Raw genomic sequence first — 18,385 nt, forward strand, 5'->3', positions numbered from 1 at the left:
TGCTGTTGAGAAAAAAATACATATTGGCACAATTTGCTAAGCTATTTCAAAAGTTTGCTTTTGGTAAACTGGGAAAAGCTGAACTTGAAGGAAATATCATTTTAATGTTTTTTAGGCTTTACTTTCAAAGAATGAAAAGTCTTATAGATTTAAAGGACATACAATTTTTAAAAATTAGTAGATATTTCACATCTATATGCTTAAATGTTTATCTCAGATCACAAGGAAAACTCAAACTGTATAATTCCCCAACAAACTGATGAAAATCCCTCCATATTTTCTAATGAAAAAAAAATCTTATTTCTAATTGATATCTTACTTCTTATACCACTCTGTCTAATCTTATTAGAATTTAATTTATGATGTTTGCAAGAGAACACTTTGTTTTGGTGTCAAATTAAATTAGTTTCTTTTTTTTTTTTTCAGAAAATAATCCATTCTAAATATAAAATGTGGTTAAAAATAATTTATATACTATGGGTACAGGAAATACTTAAAAGATCAATATGCCCGTGCAAAAAGAGAAGAAATACTTGTCTATTTACTGATTATTTCTCATATGTATCTTAATCCTCCCTCTTGAGAGTACTTCACAAAATGCAACACAACTCAAATTTAGGGCTTATTTTCTTTCTGTCTTCCCTGGGAGGATAGTTCTGATTCTCCATAGCAAGTATTAAGAAGATTGAAATTAGTTACTCATATACCGGTCCCTTTTTTTCCAGGCCTAATATGTTTTAATATAAATCCTTTCCCTTTCTGAAGTTTAAGATGTATTTTGAATTCCTTTTTAAATCCAAGAACCTTGGCTTCATGTTAGCATTGGACCCAAACACACTTCTGTATTGATCAAACCGAAAGCTAGAACATGGAGGATTATCTCCTGAGATCCCACAGCATGGTATGATATTACCTCTCTCTCACCTTCTCAAGCAGTTCAGTTTCTAGGCGGCTAAACCAGATGTGATATAAGAGGTAATCAAAGCTATCATATTAAGTAACAAGTCAGCAGACGTTCCTGTATTGTTCTATCACAAAATCCTTTGCCCTCTAGAGAATAAGTAACTATTGTCTTACATCTCTGTGATTACAAAACACTTGAAAATATATTCTTTTACCTTTAAGGCAATTCAAGCATTGTAAATGTTTTTAATATAGTCAAGCTGCCATCAACTGAACTTGGATTTGCAACCTAATCTATACGGGAACAAAATAACTAACTTGAAAGGCACATACTGTTGCCTTATAATTACAAAGCATCCCTAAGTCAAGGCTGGGAATTACTAATTAGATCCGGTCTATTTGTGCCAGATTTCCCATTATTTACTTCAATAAATTTTTTAATAATTTCATTTACAGCATGCATTACTACAACTGCCCTGATATCAACCAAAAGTGTGTGAAGTATCTGTTTCTTTGTAACTTGATATTAACTGGTACATTACTACAAAATTTGTAGAACTCTAGAAAAAAAAATCTAGGTTTCAAAGTGTTTAGCAAATAATACTTAGCTGATATATTTGTCAAATTCTTCCCAAATACATATATGCAAAATACAAAATTCAAATACAGGATAACTTTCTAAAACCAAGTACTTTTCAGATAGACAGGAAGAGATAGAGTGAGCATAAAAACCTACAATAATAGTCTCAAAATACAAGTCTGGAAAATAGAAATTTGCTTTTTTAAACTAAAACTTAACAGTGAAAGCATATGAAAGATATAATGTTTATTATCTTACCCAGTGATATCTGTACATATAAATATTTCAAGGAAGCTACTTTTAATTACATATAAATTTATTTTAGTGGTCTGTAATCTGCCATGTAAATTATTTTGAGCACTAGTAGCTAGAACAATCTGTTACAAAAGATTCATAAAGTAAAATAGATGCTCTTCTATGTCTGGTAGGCATAAAATTTAATGACATATTCAAAGCTATATGCTTCTGTAAAGTATTACAATTTCTCAATGACAATAGTAGACTTACATAGAGAAATGAAATAAAATAGTCAAAGATTTTAGTTTGTGCAGAATTTAATTGTATTTGCCCCAAACAATAACTGAAAATATGCTATGGAAATAGATAGGATTGCATTCTTTAAAACAGCATAAGCCGTATGAGTTTTGTGGGTTTTTTATGAATGAATAATTCTTTAAAAACATTAAAGTATCTCTCACAAACTTACCTGTTACCAGTCAGTGAGCATCAAGGACATTTTGATACGTTTTTTTCTAAAACTGAGGCTTTCAAATCAGACTGTATTTACTATTGGAGTTTTAGTTTTATCACCACAGATGCCTAATCTTACATTGTATATCTTGCAAATGCATGCTTCTTTTTATAAGGCAATCTAGATAAATTCTTCTTCCTAACTTGAAAACACCAACATTTTACTACTGGAGCTTCTGTGGCATTATCCTTAAGAAGCAGATTATTTTTTTCACCCATGTGCCCATCAAACAATGAATTCTAAATGATCTCTTAGTCTTCCACTTATCCCCTGTCCCTTTGAGCATCAGTCTTTCACACTGTGTTTTTATGTCCATAGGCTCTAAATTCACCTCCCAAAACAAAGCTAAAAGACAAAAAAAGAGTCTTTACTCTTTCGAAGAGGCACAATTAAAAACCATCACTGCTTTCTACTCCATTTTAGCCCCGCCCCCGCAGTCTGGCTTTCTTTCATCCCATAGGAGGCGCTCTCATCAATCCTGCTCTCCTGTCACGGCTTCTGAGTAACAGTCACAAGGTTGATGACTTCGTGATTCTTGAACCATTCATTTCTAAAATGTCTCTAATACTGAACTCTTCTGCTTTTCCTTTAACCTATCCAGCAATTCCTTTCAGCCTCTTTTGCTTTATGTTCCATTATCTAATCTCTACATGTTGGAATTCCCCAGGTCTTGATTCTGTATTCCACTTTCTTTTTCTTTTGACACAGTCTCTCTGGGTAATCTCATTTATTCCCAGGGCAATAACTATGATTGATACGGATTTTTGTATTTATAGTTTGACTTCAGATTCCCCTCTGAGATCCAGACCCATAAATCTGACTGCTTCTTCCGAGTATATGGGTTAAAATCCTGACCCTGATATTTTCTATCTATGTGACCCTGGGTAAGTTACTTAACCTCTCTGTGTCTCAGGTTATTCAATGTATAATAAGGATTATAACAATCTATTTATTCACGTATTATAAAGATAGAATGTGTTAATATTGTAAAACAGTTAAAATAGTTCTTGATACAAAATGTGAATGATATGTCATAGTCACTTGAAACTTAACATACTTAAGAGGAAACTCTAGATTGTTTCCATTATAGTTGCTCCCCATATAGGCTTCTCCATCTCAATAAAAGATACAATCTTTTAACTAGTATACCTCTTCCCTTTTCCCTCTCTTACCCACTATCAAAATGAGTATATACTTTGTATAAAACATAAATCAGAATGTTTTCTTACACTGCTAACACCCTTCAAGTGTTTCCTATTACACTTTTAATAAATACAGCACTTACATATGTCCTGTGTGTTCTGACCACTTGTACTTCCTCCCAGACATATTGCATATATACATATCGCACATACATACACGCACACATACACACATACACACCATATTCACATTTACACGTTGCATAAAGATGCACGCATTGATGGCTGGATCCTTCTAATATATCAGATTCCAATTTAGATGTTGTCTCTTAGACAAGCCTGCTCTGACAAGCTTATCTATTTAAATAGCTCCCCAGCTTTCTGCTATTACCCCAAATTTGTTTCCCCTGTGGGCCTTACCCCACATTGTACTTATGGACATTTTGTCCACTAATTCACTGTGTGCCTCCCTTATCAAACTGTAAGCTCCATTAGGGTTAGGGCTTATGTTCATTTATCTACCTCTGTGTACTTAGCACCTAGTACCATGGCTGGTAGGGAGTAGGCATTAAGTGAATGTTGTCGGCAAGAAGGCATGCAAGAATAAACGAATGAGTGAATTTGCTTTTTTCTAGCAGCTAGTCCAGAAAAACTAGTCTGGTTTTTCAATCTTTCTTGTAATTTATATTCCAATTCAGATAATTCTTGGGGAAAAAAATCATGTTCCAAAGTGTGATAATGAAACATCATTTTACGCCATTATCAGTTATCATGTCAAAATCACCTTCATAATTAATAGGCTCATAAACATTACAGGGTGGTAATGAATTTAACTCCAAAAAGTGTAAAATAACTTACAACTCCAAAGAAGCCAATCTGAGAGAAATGAATCATACTTTTGACCCATTTCTATAATGGTTTATGTGTTTTCTCCAAATTATAATTATTGCTTTATAAGGAAAAGCAATTGTTTTTTTAGCCATTATCATCCCATCAAGCACTAAGAAAATTATTTCTTCAAAAATTTTATTTTGTGACATAAAGAGAGGAAGAATATCCATGCTTCTTTGATCTAGGGTTTAGGTAAAGAACAACACAAATGAGTTTAAGTATGTCTCCTGGGCCCTTCAAATTGCCACATTCTTATCATGCTGCTTGACTGAGCCATCTTTGTACAATTCAGGTCTTCAAAAACCTTCTCTTATTATATGAGTTTTATCTTATAAACCATGTCCGTATCTTTATGTAGAGACCTTGGACAGCCTCTTTCAACTTCCGTTTTACCAAAACCCCACCTCTTCCTAATTCTCTTGCAGTAGATGTAATTCTACCAATCAGACCCACCTCCAGGAGACTGAAAAGCAGAAATGTTGTGATTAAGGTTACTTGGATGTGAGTCAGTTGCCAAGGCTGGTGTCAACATCCCCAGGGTCTAGTCTGTGGGTAAGAGGCAGCTTCGGTGACTGAAGCAGCTTCCTGACCAGCTGGCGTGCCCTGGTCTCAACAATCCAGGAGCAGCCCCTTGACTGCTGTCCTTCCCATCCTTCCCATACTTCGCCACCTGTGTACACATCAATTCTCCTGTACAGGAGCCCTTCCGTCTGCCCTAACTTAAGTGCTGTGTTATGTCTAACACTCAAGTCTGACATAAGCATAGGGAGATGGTTTTTAAAAGCTTTTATTTTCTTTCTTGATTGTTTATCTTCATGGTATTTAGGCTGAAACATATCTCATAAGACTGTAAAAATATCCTGGTGACTTTTTTCCCCGTTTCACACAGCGTTTTTTAAGTGGCAGCCAATTGTCTTCACCAGGACAATTTGAAATATATACAAAACAAGAGATCATTGTAATAAACTCTGATGCAACAATTACCTACTTCCAACCACTATTAATTTGTGAACTGACAATTTTATATCATGCAAAATCCCACCCACATTTTCCCTAGCCCAGATCATTTGCAAAGTGTGATTTACCAGTTTCAGGCAGCAGAGGCTCATATATCATAGAATTTAAGTCTTAGGTTCATTTGCATATACGTAATTATAATATATAATATAATAAAATAAAATAATATAATAAATAGGTAACTTTATATGTTACATAAATGTAAATAATATAAAATTCAATATAAATATAATAAAATATCACGATAAAACCCATCAGCATCTAGGCATATATTATGTTGTAAATTTTTTACTCTTTGGGGTTAGAGTAGTAGCAGCAGACATTCTGCCATATTCTTCCAACTACTTTAGGAAGAAATGACATATGTGCCCCAGCTCCTCAAGATTTCAGGTTATTTTCAATTTCTCTCATTATCTCTAGAAATTACTACTTTCACATTGCAAACTTGCTGTTTTTAAACCATATTGCCTCTCACATGAAAATGCAGCTGGAGAATTATTAAACTCTAAAAAGAAACAAGAGTTAAATACCAGTATTGGTTGAATCTCTGTCTGTCTGTCTGTCTCTCTCACACACTCATACACATACACACACACAATTTTGAGTATCTGGGGGTCAAGAGCTTGTATACAAACAATTTATACATATTTCCATGAGGAAGCTGAACTAATTTTTAAGGCCAACAGTATTTTGTGTCATCAAAAGTAAAAATGACAAACACACACACGGACAACTGGTTCCAAGAAGGACAAAGCTGTTTTTCAGCACTGGCTGAGCAGCCCTCCCCATCTATGTTGAGCAGCCACCCAGGACGTTCTCTGTATTAACGGATGACCCCATGAGCCCTGGCCTTGTAGGAAGTGAGTGAGTGAACCCTGACATTGTGGGAAGTGATATTGGCAAAATCCGTTCTCTTGCCAGTGGTATACAACCTTGCTTTGACATGACTGCTGGGCTAATAATATGGGTCTCCCAGTAACAGAGAAACATCGAATTTTCCTATCACTCACTGTATATAAAGGTGTATTGCCTTTCTCCTAAAAAACTGAAACCAAACCCAAATGATAACCACACACATCACTGAGTTTTGGCGAAAGTATTTTTCTGATTTTGCATTTGCAAATGTCTAACAAAAACTTTGAAGCTTACAATTCAAAACTTCCTTCTGCAAATACTTGGCAAAACTGATGGCCCAGAAAAGAGAACCTTGTTTCCCTTTCACGGCCCAGATACATAGACCCCAGCAACCAAGTTCTCAGTATCATCATATAGTCAGAATTGCATTTTCTCTTTTTATGATAAGATACATATTTCACCAGGGACATGAGGAAAGTTTTAAACCAAATAAAATCAATGAGTGTTTGATAATACAACAGACTCTATAGTAATACATCCTTAATAATAAAAATTTGAATGCAAAGAATTTGGCAATGAGCTCAGACTCACAGAACACCTGGAGGTCTCTTCTGAGCATTTCATGAATCATATACCATCATGCAACTCTTAATATTTAAAACTTTTTTTACCCTGCTTACAGCGTGATGTTGAGGATTTCCTGCAATTCCTATTTGCTACTTTTTGCTATCTAGTTTGGCATCCTGTGGTCGGTCTCCCTTTCCAGGATCCTTCACCATTACGTTTTCCCCCCCGACAGAGGTTTTATACTTCCTAAGAAAAAAAGCTTTTTGCTGATGCCATCCAATCTTTCTCTCTGCACACAATGGCTTACTTTGAAGTTCTCTCTTCAACATCTCCTTCACTGAAGTGACCTACTGCCTCATTTTCTAGGGCATTGTTTCCAGCATATTATTACACAGAGAAGATCTGGAAACCTCTTTCACTTTAAGTGTTAATAACTGAGAAGAATTAGTTTGCTACCCTGTACACACAGGCCCTCGGAGATTTGCATTTTAATAGAGGACAATTCCTTCATAACTCAAAGGAATGGAATATCTCTAATGGTGGAATTTCAAGCATCACTGACACCAGTGGAGGAAATATTTGGGATGAGAACACTTAACACCAAACCATAATATCTCATGATACAAGACAACTATCTTTTTCACCTAGACTTAAGCTTAACCTGAATAGAAGCCGGTATTCATGTTTGAACAAGAATTAAAGCACAACTAAATATAAAGCAAAAATCTAAGCTGTTGAACAATACTATTTCTTAATGGGCTGCATTGTTCTCTCTGAGCTTCTTAGCTTTGCAAAATGGTGTTATTATGCTCTGTAGCTCTTCTCAATTTCATTTTGTCTTCACCAGGATGGCCTTAAAGTTCTCTTCAGCTTCACTAAGCTTTAGACAGACTTCTGTCTCACCTTAGGCTCCTGCCCTCCCTTTTCTTAGAGCATTTACTTCAGAAGACTTGTAATTGTAAATTCTTTCTCTGCTCCTTTGAGATATGTCTTTCTAAAAGACTCTTTCCGGTTTTCTAAACCTGAGAATACCCTTTTCAGGGATAAGGGAGCCATCCCTTTGAAATGTAGTCATCATCGAGAACAATAGTACCCCAAACGCCTAGTTTCTTTGGAATAGTAAGAATCTCACTCCTTTGGGGTGTCTTGCTCCAAGTTGTAAAACCACACTCCTGTCATTAAGTCACTAAGAAAAAAGTTTACTTTTCTTTGAGTAAGCCAATTAGCACACACAGAGGGCTTACAACTCTCCACCCCTTTGCAGCTCTTAAAAACCCTCCTGCTTTTTATTTCAGTGAAATTGAGTTCAGAATGAGTTGTGACCTCCCTCCTCTATTACAACAGCCTTGAATAAAGTCTTCCTTGCATGCTTAATTTTGTCTAGTGCAATGTTTGCTTTGATGGCCTGCACATAGAGAGATTTAAGTACCTATATCCAGTTTGTTTACCTTGCCCCCAGATCCTCTCATGAACAAGCATCATGAGCATAACCTAAGGAAACAAAGTACAATACCTTTTTTTTTCACATCCACGGCAGTGTCCTTATCCATTTTCTTTTTGACATCTTCTTTTTCTGGTAATAAAATGAGAAAATTATAGGCATCTACCTGGTTAATTCTCATATATGTCAGGGCACACATGACTGCCATCATGGCATCCAACACATCCTCTACAGAGTAATCGGAAATCAGTGCTGTAGTCTTGCCAAACATGAGTAAACTAACATCTTCATGACCGAATAGTGGCTCTGGTGTGTTTTCTCTTCAGGAAAGGAGAGGATTTTTGCTAAGCTCAAAATATAATTTCTCATGACAATGGAAACTTTAAAGATTTTATTTATTTATTTATTTATCAGACAGAGAGAGCACGCGTGCACAAGCAGGCAGAGTGGCAAGCAGAGGCAGAGAGAGAAGCAGGCTCCCTCTCAAGCAAGGAGCCCGATGCAGGACTCCATCCCAGGACATAGGATCATGACCTGAGCCGAAGGCAGCAGCTTAACCCACTGAGCCACTCAGGCATCCCGACAATGGTAACTTTAAATGCCATTATTAATTATGGTCTAATTCAATAGTTTTTCTGAAAGGCATTAAAAAGAATATATAGAAAGTTCTCTGGGCTTATCAGGCCACCGGAAGCATGTCAGAAGCTCAGAAATCTCTGGAGATCACGTGGGATTTCAGAAATACCATCTGAAAACAACCGTCTAAACGAGTGACAAGATACAGCAAACCAATCAGCTAGTGTTTTCCCCTATACATTCAGTAGTTATCCTTTTGAGAGACACTTTTTATTTAACTGAATGAATAGGAACGCTGGTATTTGTATTTGCAGTCAAATGAAGTCCTCAATTAGACTGAGAACCACTCCCAAGGAAGAAAAAATTCCATCAGTAAAAATTTGTAAAAAATGTTAAGGCGTGACTTTTCTTTTTAAATATTTATCAATTTCAACTTTATGTGGAATTTTTATAAATCTCAAGAATGCTTGTTAATGACAGTAACAATAAAATTATTAATTATTATTCATTCTCTCCTAGAAAACAAGAGCTTTGCCAGTGGCATTGTAAAGGGATACTAATTGACTTCCGTATTAGTTTTTAAATTACTTACCTTTCTTTTTTGTTTCAGAAGTCACTTTCTTCTCAGCTTTCTTCTTTTCCTCTTCTTTCTCTAGAGAAGAGAATTTAGTACAGAAAAAACAAGATTTGAATGAAACCTTACCGTTAAGTGAGTTCTGACTCCAGATAGTTTTGTGACTTTGAGCAAGTGATTTAATCTCACTAAACCTTATTTTCCTCCTTTGTAAAATAATAGTACTTCCCTCAAAGTGAGCTAATGTTTACCAAGCACTCTACACAGTGCCTGGCTCACAGTAAATGCATAAAATTGTAGGTTGCTAATATTGTTTATAAATAATGAACAAGATAGTTTGAGCTTTCCGAACCAAGCAACTGACTGGTGCCTAAAGAAATAGATAGTAACATATGACATCAAAACCTCATTTCTGAGGAAAGATACTGCAGGTAAGCTAAAAGAATTTTCTTGTTGTTTTCTTTTCGCATGTTCAATGTCAGTAGAAATAATACACTAGGCCATAAATGATATCTATTTTGATTTAGCTGTTTTTCAAATCTGCTTCTTGTCAGCAGGCATTTGGAGCCTGGTGACATCTGTCTGGCAGTATGCTGGGGACATGACTTTCACTGCCCTTCCTGAGTGGTTGTATCAACGAGGGCGCTCAGGTTTTTGCATCCAGAGGTTGCGGAAATTCTGGGTGCCACAGAGATCGGCATGTGGTGCCTCTAGACTTCTCCATGGAAGATTTCTTTTTCAGAAATCTGACAAAGTCTTGGTCTGACAGCAGAGGGAACCTCAAATGCCTCACTGTAGCCAGGTAAAAACTGGATATCCCTGGACATGGTTCCGGTAAGTGTACTCGTTTCAAAAAACAGAGAACTGCAGGAGTACAGAGTTCTCGAAATGGAATATTCAGTGTTTTTAGGTTTGAGTAGGGTTAATGATGGAAACCAACTCATTTTTATCCTCAGTTAGTAGTGCTATTTACCTTATATTTGAAATATCTTTCTCTTTGTCACTTGTCTCTCATCACAAGTATAGATGCCAAGCTTTCAAAAATTTTCAATACCCAGAACTATTATGAGATTGTTTCTATGCTGAAGAAATTCAATGTCTAGTTCTAGTGTGAACGCTGAAGTTGTCTACTAATGATTGCATCTTATTAAATATAGGAATTAATTCATTCCCTTAGGTGTAGAGATTTTTTTACCTACAAGATCAAAGACAACACTTTCAGTGTTAGAAGTATAATTTATAAAGAACCCCTTCTCATGACTTCTAGAGATAAGCTCATGTCGTAGGAAGAAATAGATTCACACTCTGTCTAAATGTGTCTGTGGTGTACCATCACAGCTCATCCAGTCAGAAGGAGAAAGCCAAGAAGTCCAATTTTGATAGTTCCAGAGTTCCAAATAAATCAGTTGAATTCCACTTGCCTTTTCCTAAAGGTTTATGCATATTAAATATGTAAATCGCGTTTCAAATTCTGAATAAAGATACTTTTGATTTAAGTATCATTACTTTCAGCTTGTCTGGGAGAAATTTTACATAGCAGGGTATTTTCCATCTTATCTAAAAAAATGCATATGCCAGACAAGTGAGTTGGCATTTGCTAAATGTTTGAGTCAGAAAATGGGTTAATTAAAACACAGATTGCTTGTAAATATTTCTTAGCCCACATCAGACATCAATGCTGGAGTCACAATAAGATCACAGCTCAGGATCCAAGTTTCAGTTCCTAATGTAGAGGAATAAATATTTCATTTAAAAGTTCATGCCAATTAGTTAATCTTACACTGAACTTCAGAATGAAAGTCGATATTTGAGGTCATAGGATGAAAGACGTTCTTTTCATTTTTTTTAAAGAGGATACTCTTGTGCAATGAATCCCACTCTTTAAATTAATATAACTGGAATTTTATTGTGGTGATACAGGTATTCTTGCTTTAGTTCAGATTGAATTAAAGCTTCCATTTTCACTCTGCCTGTGATGATGGCCATCCACCGAGAGAGTCATGAATAAAAGCAGAAGTCCACAAAAAGCAGGTATAAATAATGTACTTTAATAACATTTTTATGAATTAGACCTTTAAGCTGTCATTATGGGGCTTACTTTATTCATGGTGAATTCATTTAAAACATCAACTTCTGAAGATTCTGCATTTCTTCAAGCACTATTGTCTCTATTCTATAGGTGACTTGGCAGCAGCAGAATTAGTGGAATTATAAAAGACACAACAATTTAATTATATCCTGCTTAGAAATAAAAGTAACCCACGTTTCTTTTATGAAAATTCTCCTTCCTCAACAGTCAACAATACTCTTCCCTTTCCACCTGCTATGCACCCAAATATTTAATTTCCTCCTCACCCTCTCCTCCAAATTGTTTTCTGTTTTGACTGTGGCAGCTAGAGAAGAGTTAGAACATTTAATACCATCGGCTTTCACAGGAGTAGCAATTAAATGTGTCTGTAGCCTGTGAACTTATCAGTGTACTGTCTTTCTCTGGCTAAAGTGTCATACGCCCTGAAATGATGGCTCTGTCTGGCAGAGATCACAGGGAAGGCTGGTTGAGAGAGAAATCCTTTCCACAATGAGCAGCTCTGAGCCACAAATATGTTATTAGCTTCTGCATAAATTAACATCAGATGAAAGAAAAATTAAATGACTTACTTTTTGCTTTCTAAACCCTGACAATGGGCTTTTCTCTTGCTTTAAAATGTTTTTATGCCTTCTCAAAGCCAGAAAATGAACAATAGTCAATTAGAACTACGAAGCTTTCTTAGATGCCTGTTCCCAGGAAAACAGGAAAACAAATGCAAATGTTTAATTTTTCATCTTATGTTTTGTTCGTCCCCTCTTTTCCTTTCTACTGTAGAGATTATCCAAATTTAACATGTCAGATGGGGGCTCCTCTTCTAGACCTCTCTGGCCAGGATTGATGTATTCTTGGTTCCAGTCAAGTAAATAAAGGTGTGTTTCTTCTAAAACAATGCCCTCCAACACATCTTGTCACTGTCACCTTATTTCTTTAGAGTGGCAGAGGCTGGCTTGGAACCCTGCTCATACCGTGATCATGGGAAACTTCACACAAGCAGATAAGTTCAATGACACCAGTGATTATTACAGTTCTCCACTGTTATCTTACAGAGGCATGAGGCAAGAGAGAAAGCACGGGTGCTAGCGGGAGTGACCTTGGTATAAATTCTGTCTCTGACCCTTTCTGGTCGCAGAAAATTGAGCTATGCACTATGACACACTGAATTTTGTTGTCCTCATTTGAAAAACGAGACCAATAAAAACTACTTTGCTGGCTTGTTGTGAGGAATGGAGACACTGACCTGAAGTGCCTAGATCAGAGGGGATGTTCATAAAATAAAGTCGGCAGCGAGTAGCTGTTATGATACTTTAGAAACAATAAAACTTTGACCACATATAATCTTCGGTAATTTCTCTAGATAGGACATTTATTGATCTATTTGAGTAAATGCACACTAATATTCCTTTTTTTTTTTTCTGTACGAAGGCACAGAATACTTTATGAATGAGAATTCATGAATATAAATAAAATAAAATGAATATTTTATGTTGAGAAACTTCAGGAAAAAAAGAAATCAGTAGGATTTAAAATATTATGAAGGGGTGCTGGGATGGAATGAAGACGTGGATTCTGGTCTCAGCTTCGCTGTAATTAGTAGCTGCTGCCTTGTGCAGCGATGAGTCCCTCTTCCGTCTTCAACCATAAAAGGCAGGGGAATGAGTAGAGTGTTCAGACCTCTCTCCACCCATTTATTCCTTCATTCTCTAAATGAAGCATGCTTCTTCTTGCATTTACTTCTCAATTTTGCTGGGAGCAGGTAACTCAGAAAGCTTTCACTTTGTAAATAGCTACTGTAAGTTCTCTGGCTTTGTTATGGCTTAAAAAATGTTAAATCCAGAGAAAAGTCCATTTTTAAGGCTTTAAATACATGTGTATGTTATGTATCTATATATACACATATATATGATATGTGTATATTACATATATAGAGTATGTGTACATGGTGTCAGGTGGGGATAAGGGTCAAGAAAAAATAGTGCGTCTTTGAAGATTGGAGAATGAAACGGTGGAAGGCAGCATTGTTTTTTGTTCTGTTTGTTTTGTTTTTTTAAGGAAGAAGGGTAAATCTTTCCAAATGGGTAAGATTTGAAGAGAGTCATAAAAAATTGGGAGAGTTTTGGCTATCGAGAAGATTTTTGCAGCAGAGGAAAGCTATCTGCCAAGACCTTGATCATGGACTCTGTTGCTCATGGTAAAGATGGTCCCATTTTACTTTAAGATAAGAGACCACTGAGAGATTCCAAGCAGAGAAATCATATGATCCTGAGCTCTGTTTCAAGAGGAAATTTGGGGGCTGCTGGGTGGTGTTAAGTGCCCCACTGGACTTTATGATCATGTTGTAAGGAAGAAAATTAAGAAAGTAAAAGAATTCAATACAAATATTCTTGTTCTTTTTTCTTTGTTTTCTTCCTCTGAATTTTATTTGGGACCCTTGAAGGAATGTAACGTTATAGAATGGTGCTAGGACTACCTCACTTTACATTGTAATTAGGTTGCTATGGCAGCAAAGCTCTTAAATTAAGGACTTCACTTGAATTATCTGGCATAACTAAACTGGCCTGTCGGAAGCTGAATCCATTATCTTTGCCTTGGCTTTTCCTTTAGTGATAGCTGAATTATTCTTGGAGGCCAGCTCTTCTCATTATCAACTATTAAAACAAATGATTCACAACCAGCAATTCAATAGCACCTTTCGCTGACTACCCGGAGACTCTTAAAATCACTGTTTGCTCAATCAACAGACATTTGTCCTCCCTCATGTCAAACCCCTGGCCAGGGTCTACGGTTTTGAAAAATTCCTTCCAGGAACGCTAAGTATGGGAATAAGAAGCAGGAAAGTTTACAGTTACAATAAGGACTTTGAAGGATATTAAAGGTAAAATCTAAGGGAACCATCACAGAGGCCCCAAACCAAGGCCAAGTGAAAGTATAAATCTACTTCTGGAGGAAGTAAGCACAGACGGAGTCTGAAATGGTCTGGCTTTGACGGAGAGTGGTAGGTGTCACTACCAAAGCCCGCTGAAGACCCCAGGGGCAGAGACTGCAGGGGTCCTACAGACACTGGCTGAGAACTCTTTGTGATATCTTTACACTAACGACTGAAATGTCCCAGAGGACTCCACATCTAATCACTGTAAATCAGAACTCTTTCAAGACACCCTAAGCCAATTCATGAAGCCTCAAAAGGATCATAGAGAAGGAATCTCAAAAATTACTTTATGTGGTCAGAGTCAGGCCAAAAAAAAAAAAAAGTACTTAAATTTGGTTGAAATGTTACTTATTTCAAGGTGAGAAGAAATTACAGTAACAGATACAAGCACATGGCCTCACGGACATCAGCATTGACTTGGTCCTCAGGTGAAAAGTCTATACATCCCGTAACCAGTGAGAAAAATCACTCAGCAAAGAGCCACTTGCCCAACTTCCCAAGTCCCAGAAGTGACACAAGTGTTCCAAACTAAGCATAACCGCACACCCTGTTCTCCCTGCTGCAAGTGAAAAGTGAAGCTTGAGGTAGATGTACTCTATCAGACACTTGCAAGTGAACCGACCCCTGGCAGGACAGAAGTTCCTGCTTCTACCGCATGCTTTCCAACAGCTTTCAGCCCCCTCACAGCCCAAGTGCTCAGACATAACCACAATTCTTCTCTGTTTTTGAATTTTGTAGGCAAAAGAGAATGCAAAGAGATACATTCTTTGATACATTTCAAATTGCAAAAAAGTATCTTACATTAACTAAACTTGATATTTAAAACGGATAAGGTAGACTGCCCTCAAACCTTTCAAAAATGATAAAAACGTTTTAGATAAGTGTGTTACTTTTGAATGGGTTACATTTATATCGATGAAGGTTGTCACACCTATTTATTTTTTTTCACTTTTCTATCTAGAAGTGAAAGAGCAAAGGCAGCCTCAGAGTATGTGTGTGAGAGAGAGAGAGATGAGACAGAAGGACTCTGGTTTTTATTTTTCCCCTCCATGCTTTTACATTTCAGAAAGCAAGTGCTCAAAATCTGTTGACTATGCACTAAGTGAGAAACTCTCCATCTCCACACACTTATCTCTGGGTAGCTTCATAGACTGTAATTGCAATTTTTGTTGTTTCCCTTGTGGAATTTTGCTTTTGTTTTATTGGTTGTTTTTTTGTTTGTTTTTGGTTTTGGGTTTTTTTTTTTTTTTTTGGTGCTGCTGAATTTGGAGCCTTTGGAAGAACTCTTTTAATACTTTTAAAGTTTATTTTTATGTAGTATCATTGTTTCCTCAAGATCCTTTATTGTAAACATTTCCAGTGTGTTTTTCTATAAAGGTAAGAAAAACATAAAGGTTCTTTTCTAATACCTTTCATTTTCAATATTGTATTATTTCTAAAAGATTATTTTTTTCATATCTTCAGCTTAATTTTTTTTTCTTACATTTATCTGTATTTATAAATGGATTGTAAAAGTACTCCACTACATCTGGAATGTCAAGAATGCCTAGAAACATCACATAATTGAATTTAGAGAAAAAGCTAGTTATCATTCAAAATTGAAATATACATCACTTTATAGTGCCATTTCAAAGATATTGCCATTTTTTTTAGAGAAGTTAGGGCTTGATTTACTGCATAAATTAAAGACTTAATAGTTATTTGCAAAAGTATTCTGACTTGGAAATTACTAGAAGTTAGATATATTGGGCACATACACAAGCCTGACTTTTAATCAAAACCTTTCAATTAAAAAAATATGTCTAATGGACATCTTTAAAAAGGAAACAAGCATCCTTTCAGAGAGTACAACTTTAAAGTTCTCATTGTTTTAATATGTTGAATTCAGGTTTATTTTACTTTTATTCTTTTATTTAAAAATCACATGTCTTAGAAAGAATTTTTATCCAGAATATATAAGACAGCTTAAAACACAATAATAAAATACAGCAGCTCAATTAAAACAAAAGAGTAGAATAAATCATTAAAGATGATACACAAATGTCTAATTAACATGAAAAAGATACTCAACATTATTAGTCATTAGGGAAATGCAAACTGTAACCAAAATGAGGAATTTCTTTACTCTGGCAAACATTAATCCTTTTTACTATCTCCATAGTTTGCCTTTTCCAGAATGCCATATAATTGGAATCACACCCAAATTTCCAGATTGCATTCTCTTAATAAGTAATATAAATTTTTTGAACTTTTAAAAATTTAAATTCAATTAGTTAACATATAGGGTATTGTTGGTTTCAGAGGTACAGGCCTGTGATTCATTAAGGAGGGCATGTGATATAATGAGCACTGGGTAGTATGAATTCAAGTTTTTTAACTCATGGGCTACATAAATTTCATCATCTCTCACAAACTATACCAAACGAGTAACAAAACCTTTTGTTTTCTCCTTCCATATAAGGTCTATTCTAGTAGATCAAAAATTTGGGGGAGTGCCCGGGTGGCTCAGTGGGTTAAGCCTCTGCCTTCCGCTCAGGTCATGGTCCCAGGGTCCTGGAATCAAGCCCCACATCAGGCTCTCTGCTCAGCAGGGAGCCTGCTTCCCTTCCTCTCTCTGCCTGCCTCTCTGCCTACTTGTGATCTCTGTCTGTCAAATAAATATTAAAAAAAATTAATTTTTTATGTTTTAATGTTAAAAACATTAAGTTCCCCCAAAAAACAACCCATTAAAGCCATTTAAAATCCACACCTAATTGAAGTGAGCAACCCTCATCCTTTATTATGTGAACAATTGTCAAGACTCTCTACTCCATTTAGCTAAAACCAATCTGGCTTTAAAGACTCATTTTGTTCTAGAGAGGAAGAAAAATATCTTTTGGAATTGTAACAAGTTCATATACTAGGAAGAAACATTTAGGTCAAACTGACAGAAATAACAAATAAATGTTTTATAAAGAAAAACCGGTACTTACAAATTAGAACTTTGGAATGACCCAGTTCTTTTTTTATAAAATGCTTTATGAGAAAAATTTGCTGGCGTGGGAGGGTTCCAATCAGAATCCCATAATAAGAAAACTACTATTAGATCACTTTCATTCACATTCACAACCCACGTCATCCTTAACTTCCTCTCTGGTCCTTTATAGATCAAAATACGGGGGAAAAAACTTTTTTGATACCATAATAAAAAGTTATGAGAAAATCCTGAGACAACAAATAACAGATCCTAGTCAACAGATGGCTCCCTTTCTGCGTGCTGCTTCATGGGTGCTACCCTTGGATCCCCAGAACAGATAAATTCTTGGAGGGTCAAATTGGACAGACCACCCCTCGCCCCCAGCTATATTGTCAGATGTGCACAGAGAGAAAAAACTTCTCTCAATAGGAAAAAGTTAATGGTTTTCAGAAAAAGTCTTTTTAATAATCAATAATGGTAAATCAAAACCAAATAGCAAGGGGGAAAGTTCTAAGTTTAGAGATGCAAGTTTTTCATGAAAGGTATTTGATGTCTACTAAGATGTATTTATAGTTCATGATCCATGGGAAACCCATTTCTTTCCATTCTTCCTTCCCTTTTTCTTGACCCTCTTCTATCTGTTTGGTTTTATCTTTCTTTCTTTTAAAGATTTATTATTATTATTTATCTGAGAGAGAGAACATGAGTGAGGGTGAGGGGCAGAGGGAGAAGCAGACTCCCTACGAGTGAGGGTGAGGGGCGGGAGGCCAGATGGAGGGGCCTGATCATAGAACTCTGTGATCATAACCTGATCCAAAGACAGATGTTTACCCTACTGAGTCACCGAGGCGCCCCAGTTACGTATTTCTTTTTTAAAAAGTTTATTGGACAATCAGTTATTAAGACTTACCTACTTTTCCACAATACTAAAGGTGAATTACACTGGTTCTAACATATTAACTCAAATAGAACTATGTTACTTCATGTTCAGCCCTAGCACAGTGTTGCAACTAAAAGAAACAAGAGTCTAAAGTTCCAGGAAGTTTTAAAAATAAATAAATAAAATGTCTGGAAGTTTTGAAGATAAGTTTAAATCTTTCCTGAAGTTTTCCAAATA

The 18,385-nt window shown here is 35.9% G+C and overlaps 1 protein-coding gene and 1 long non-coding RNA gene across 5 annotated transcripts in view; one reads left to right on the top strand and one right to left on the bottom strand.

Annotated features, from left to right (window-relative positions):
* Positions 1-18,385, bottom strand: part of LOC125102961 (triadin-like) — a 225,679-nt gene that overhangs the window by 45,998 nt on the left and 161,296 nt on the right. For 2 of the 3 annotated variants that reach the window (XM_047734647.1, XM_047734649.1), the window contains one exon: positions 9,316-9,375. In XM_047734647.1, the coding sequence (XP_047590603.1) occupies positions 9,316-9,375 (60 nt within the window). Of the gene's footprint in view, positions 1-394; positions 8,280-9,315; positions 9,376-18,385 lie in introns of those variants that run through there. The other variant, XM_047734648.1, reaches the window with a different exon arrangement.
* Positions 9,841-18,385, top strand: part of LOC125102963 (uncharacterized) — a 47,878-nt gene continuing 39,333 nt past the window's right edge. Inside the window, exons 1-2 of one of the 2 annotated variants that reach the window (XR_007128244.1) lie at positions 9,841-10,131; positions 13,436-13,574. This is a non-coding gene — a long non-coding RNA (uncharacterized LOC125102963). The remainder of the gene's footprint in view (positions 10,132-13,435; positions 13,575-18,385) is intronic. The other variant, XR_007128245.1, reaches the window with a different exon arrangement.

The sequence above is a fragment of the Lutra lutra genome, chromosome 6 (genome assembly GCF_902655055.1).
Source record: "Lutra lutra chromosome 6, mLutLut1.2, whole genome shotgun sequence".
Lineage (NCBI taxonomy): Eukaryota > Metazoa > Chordata > Mammalia > Carnivora > Mustelidae > Lutra > Lutra lutra.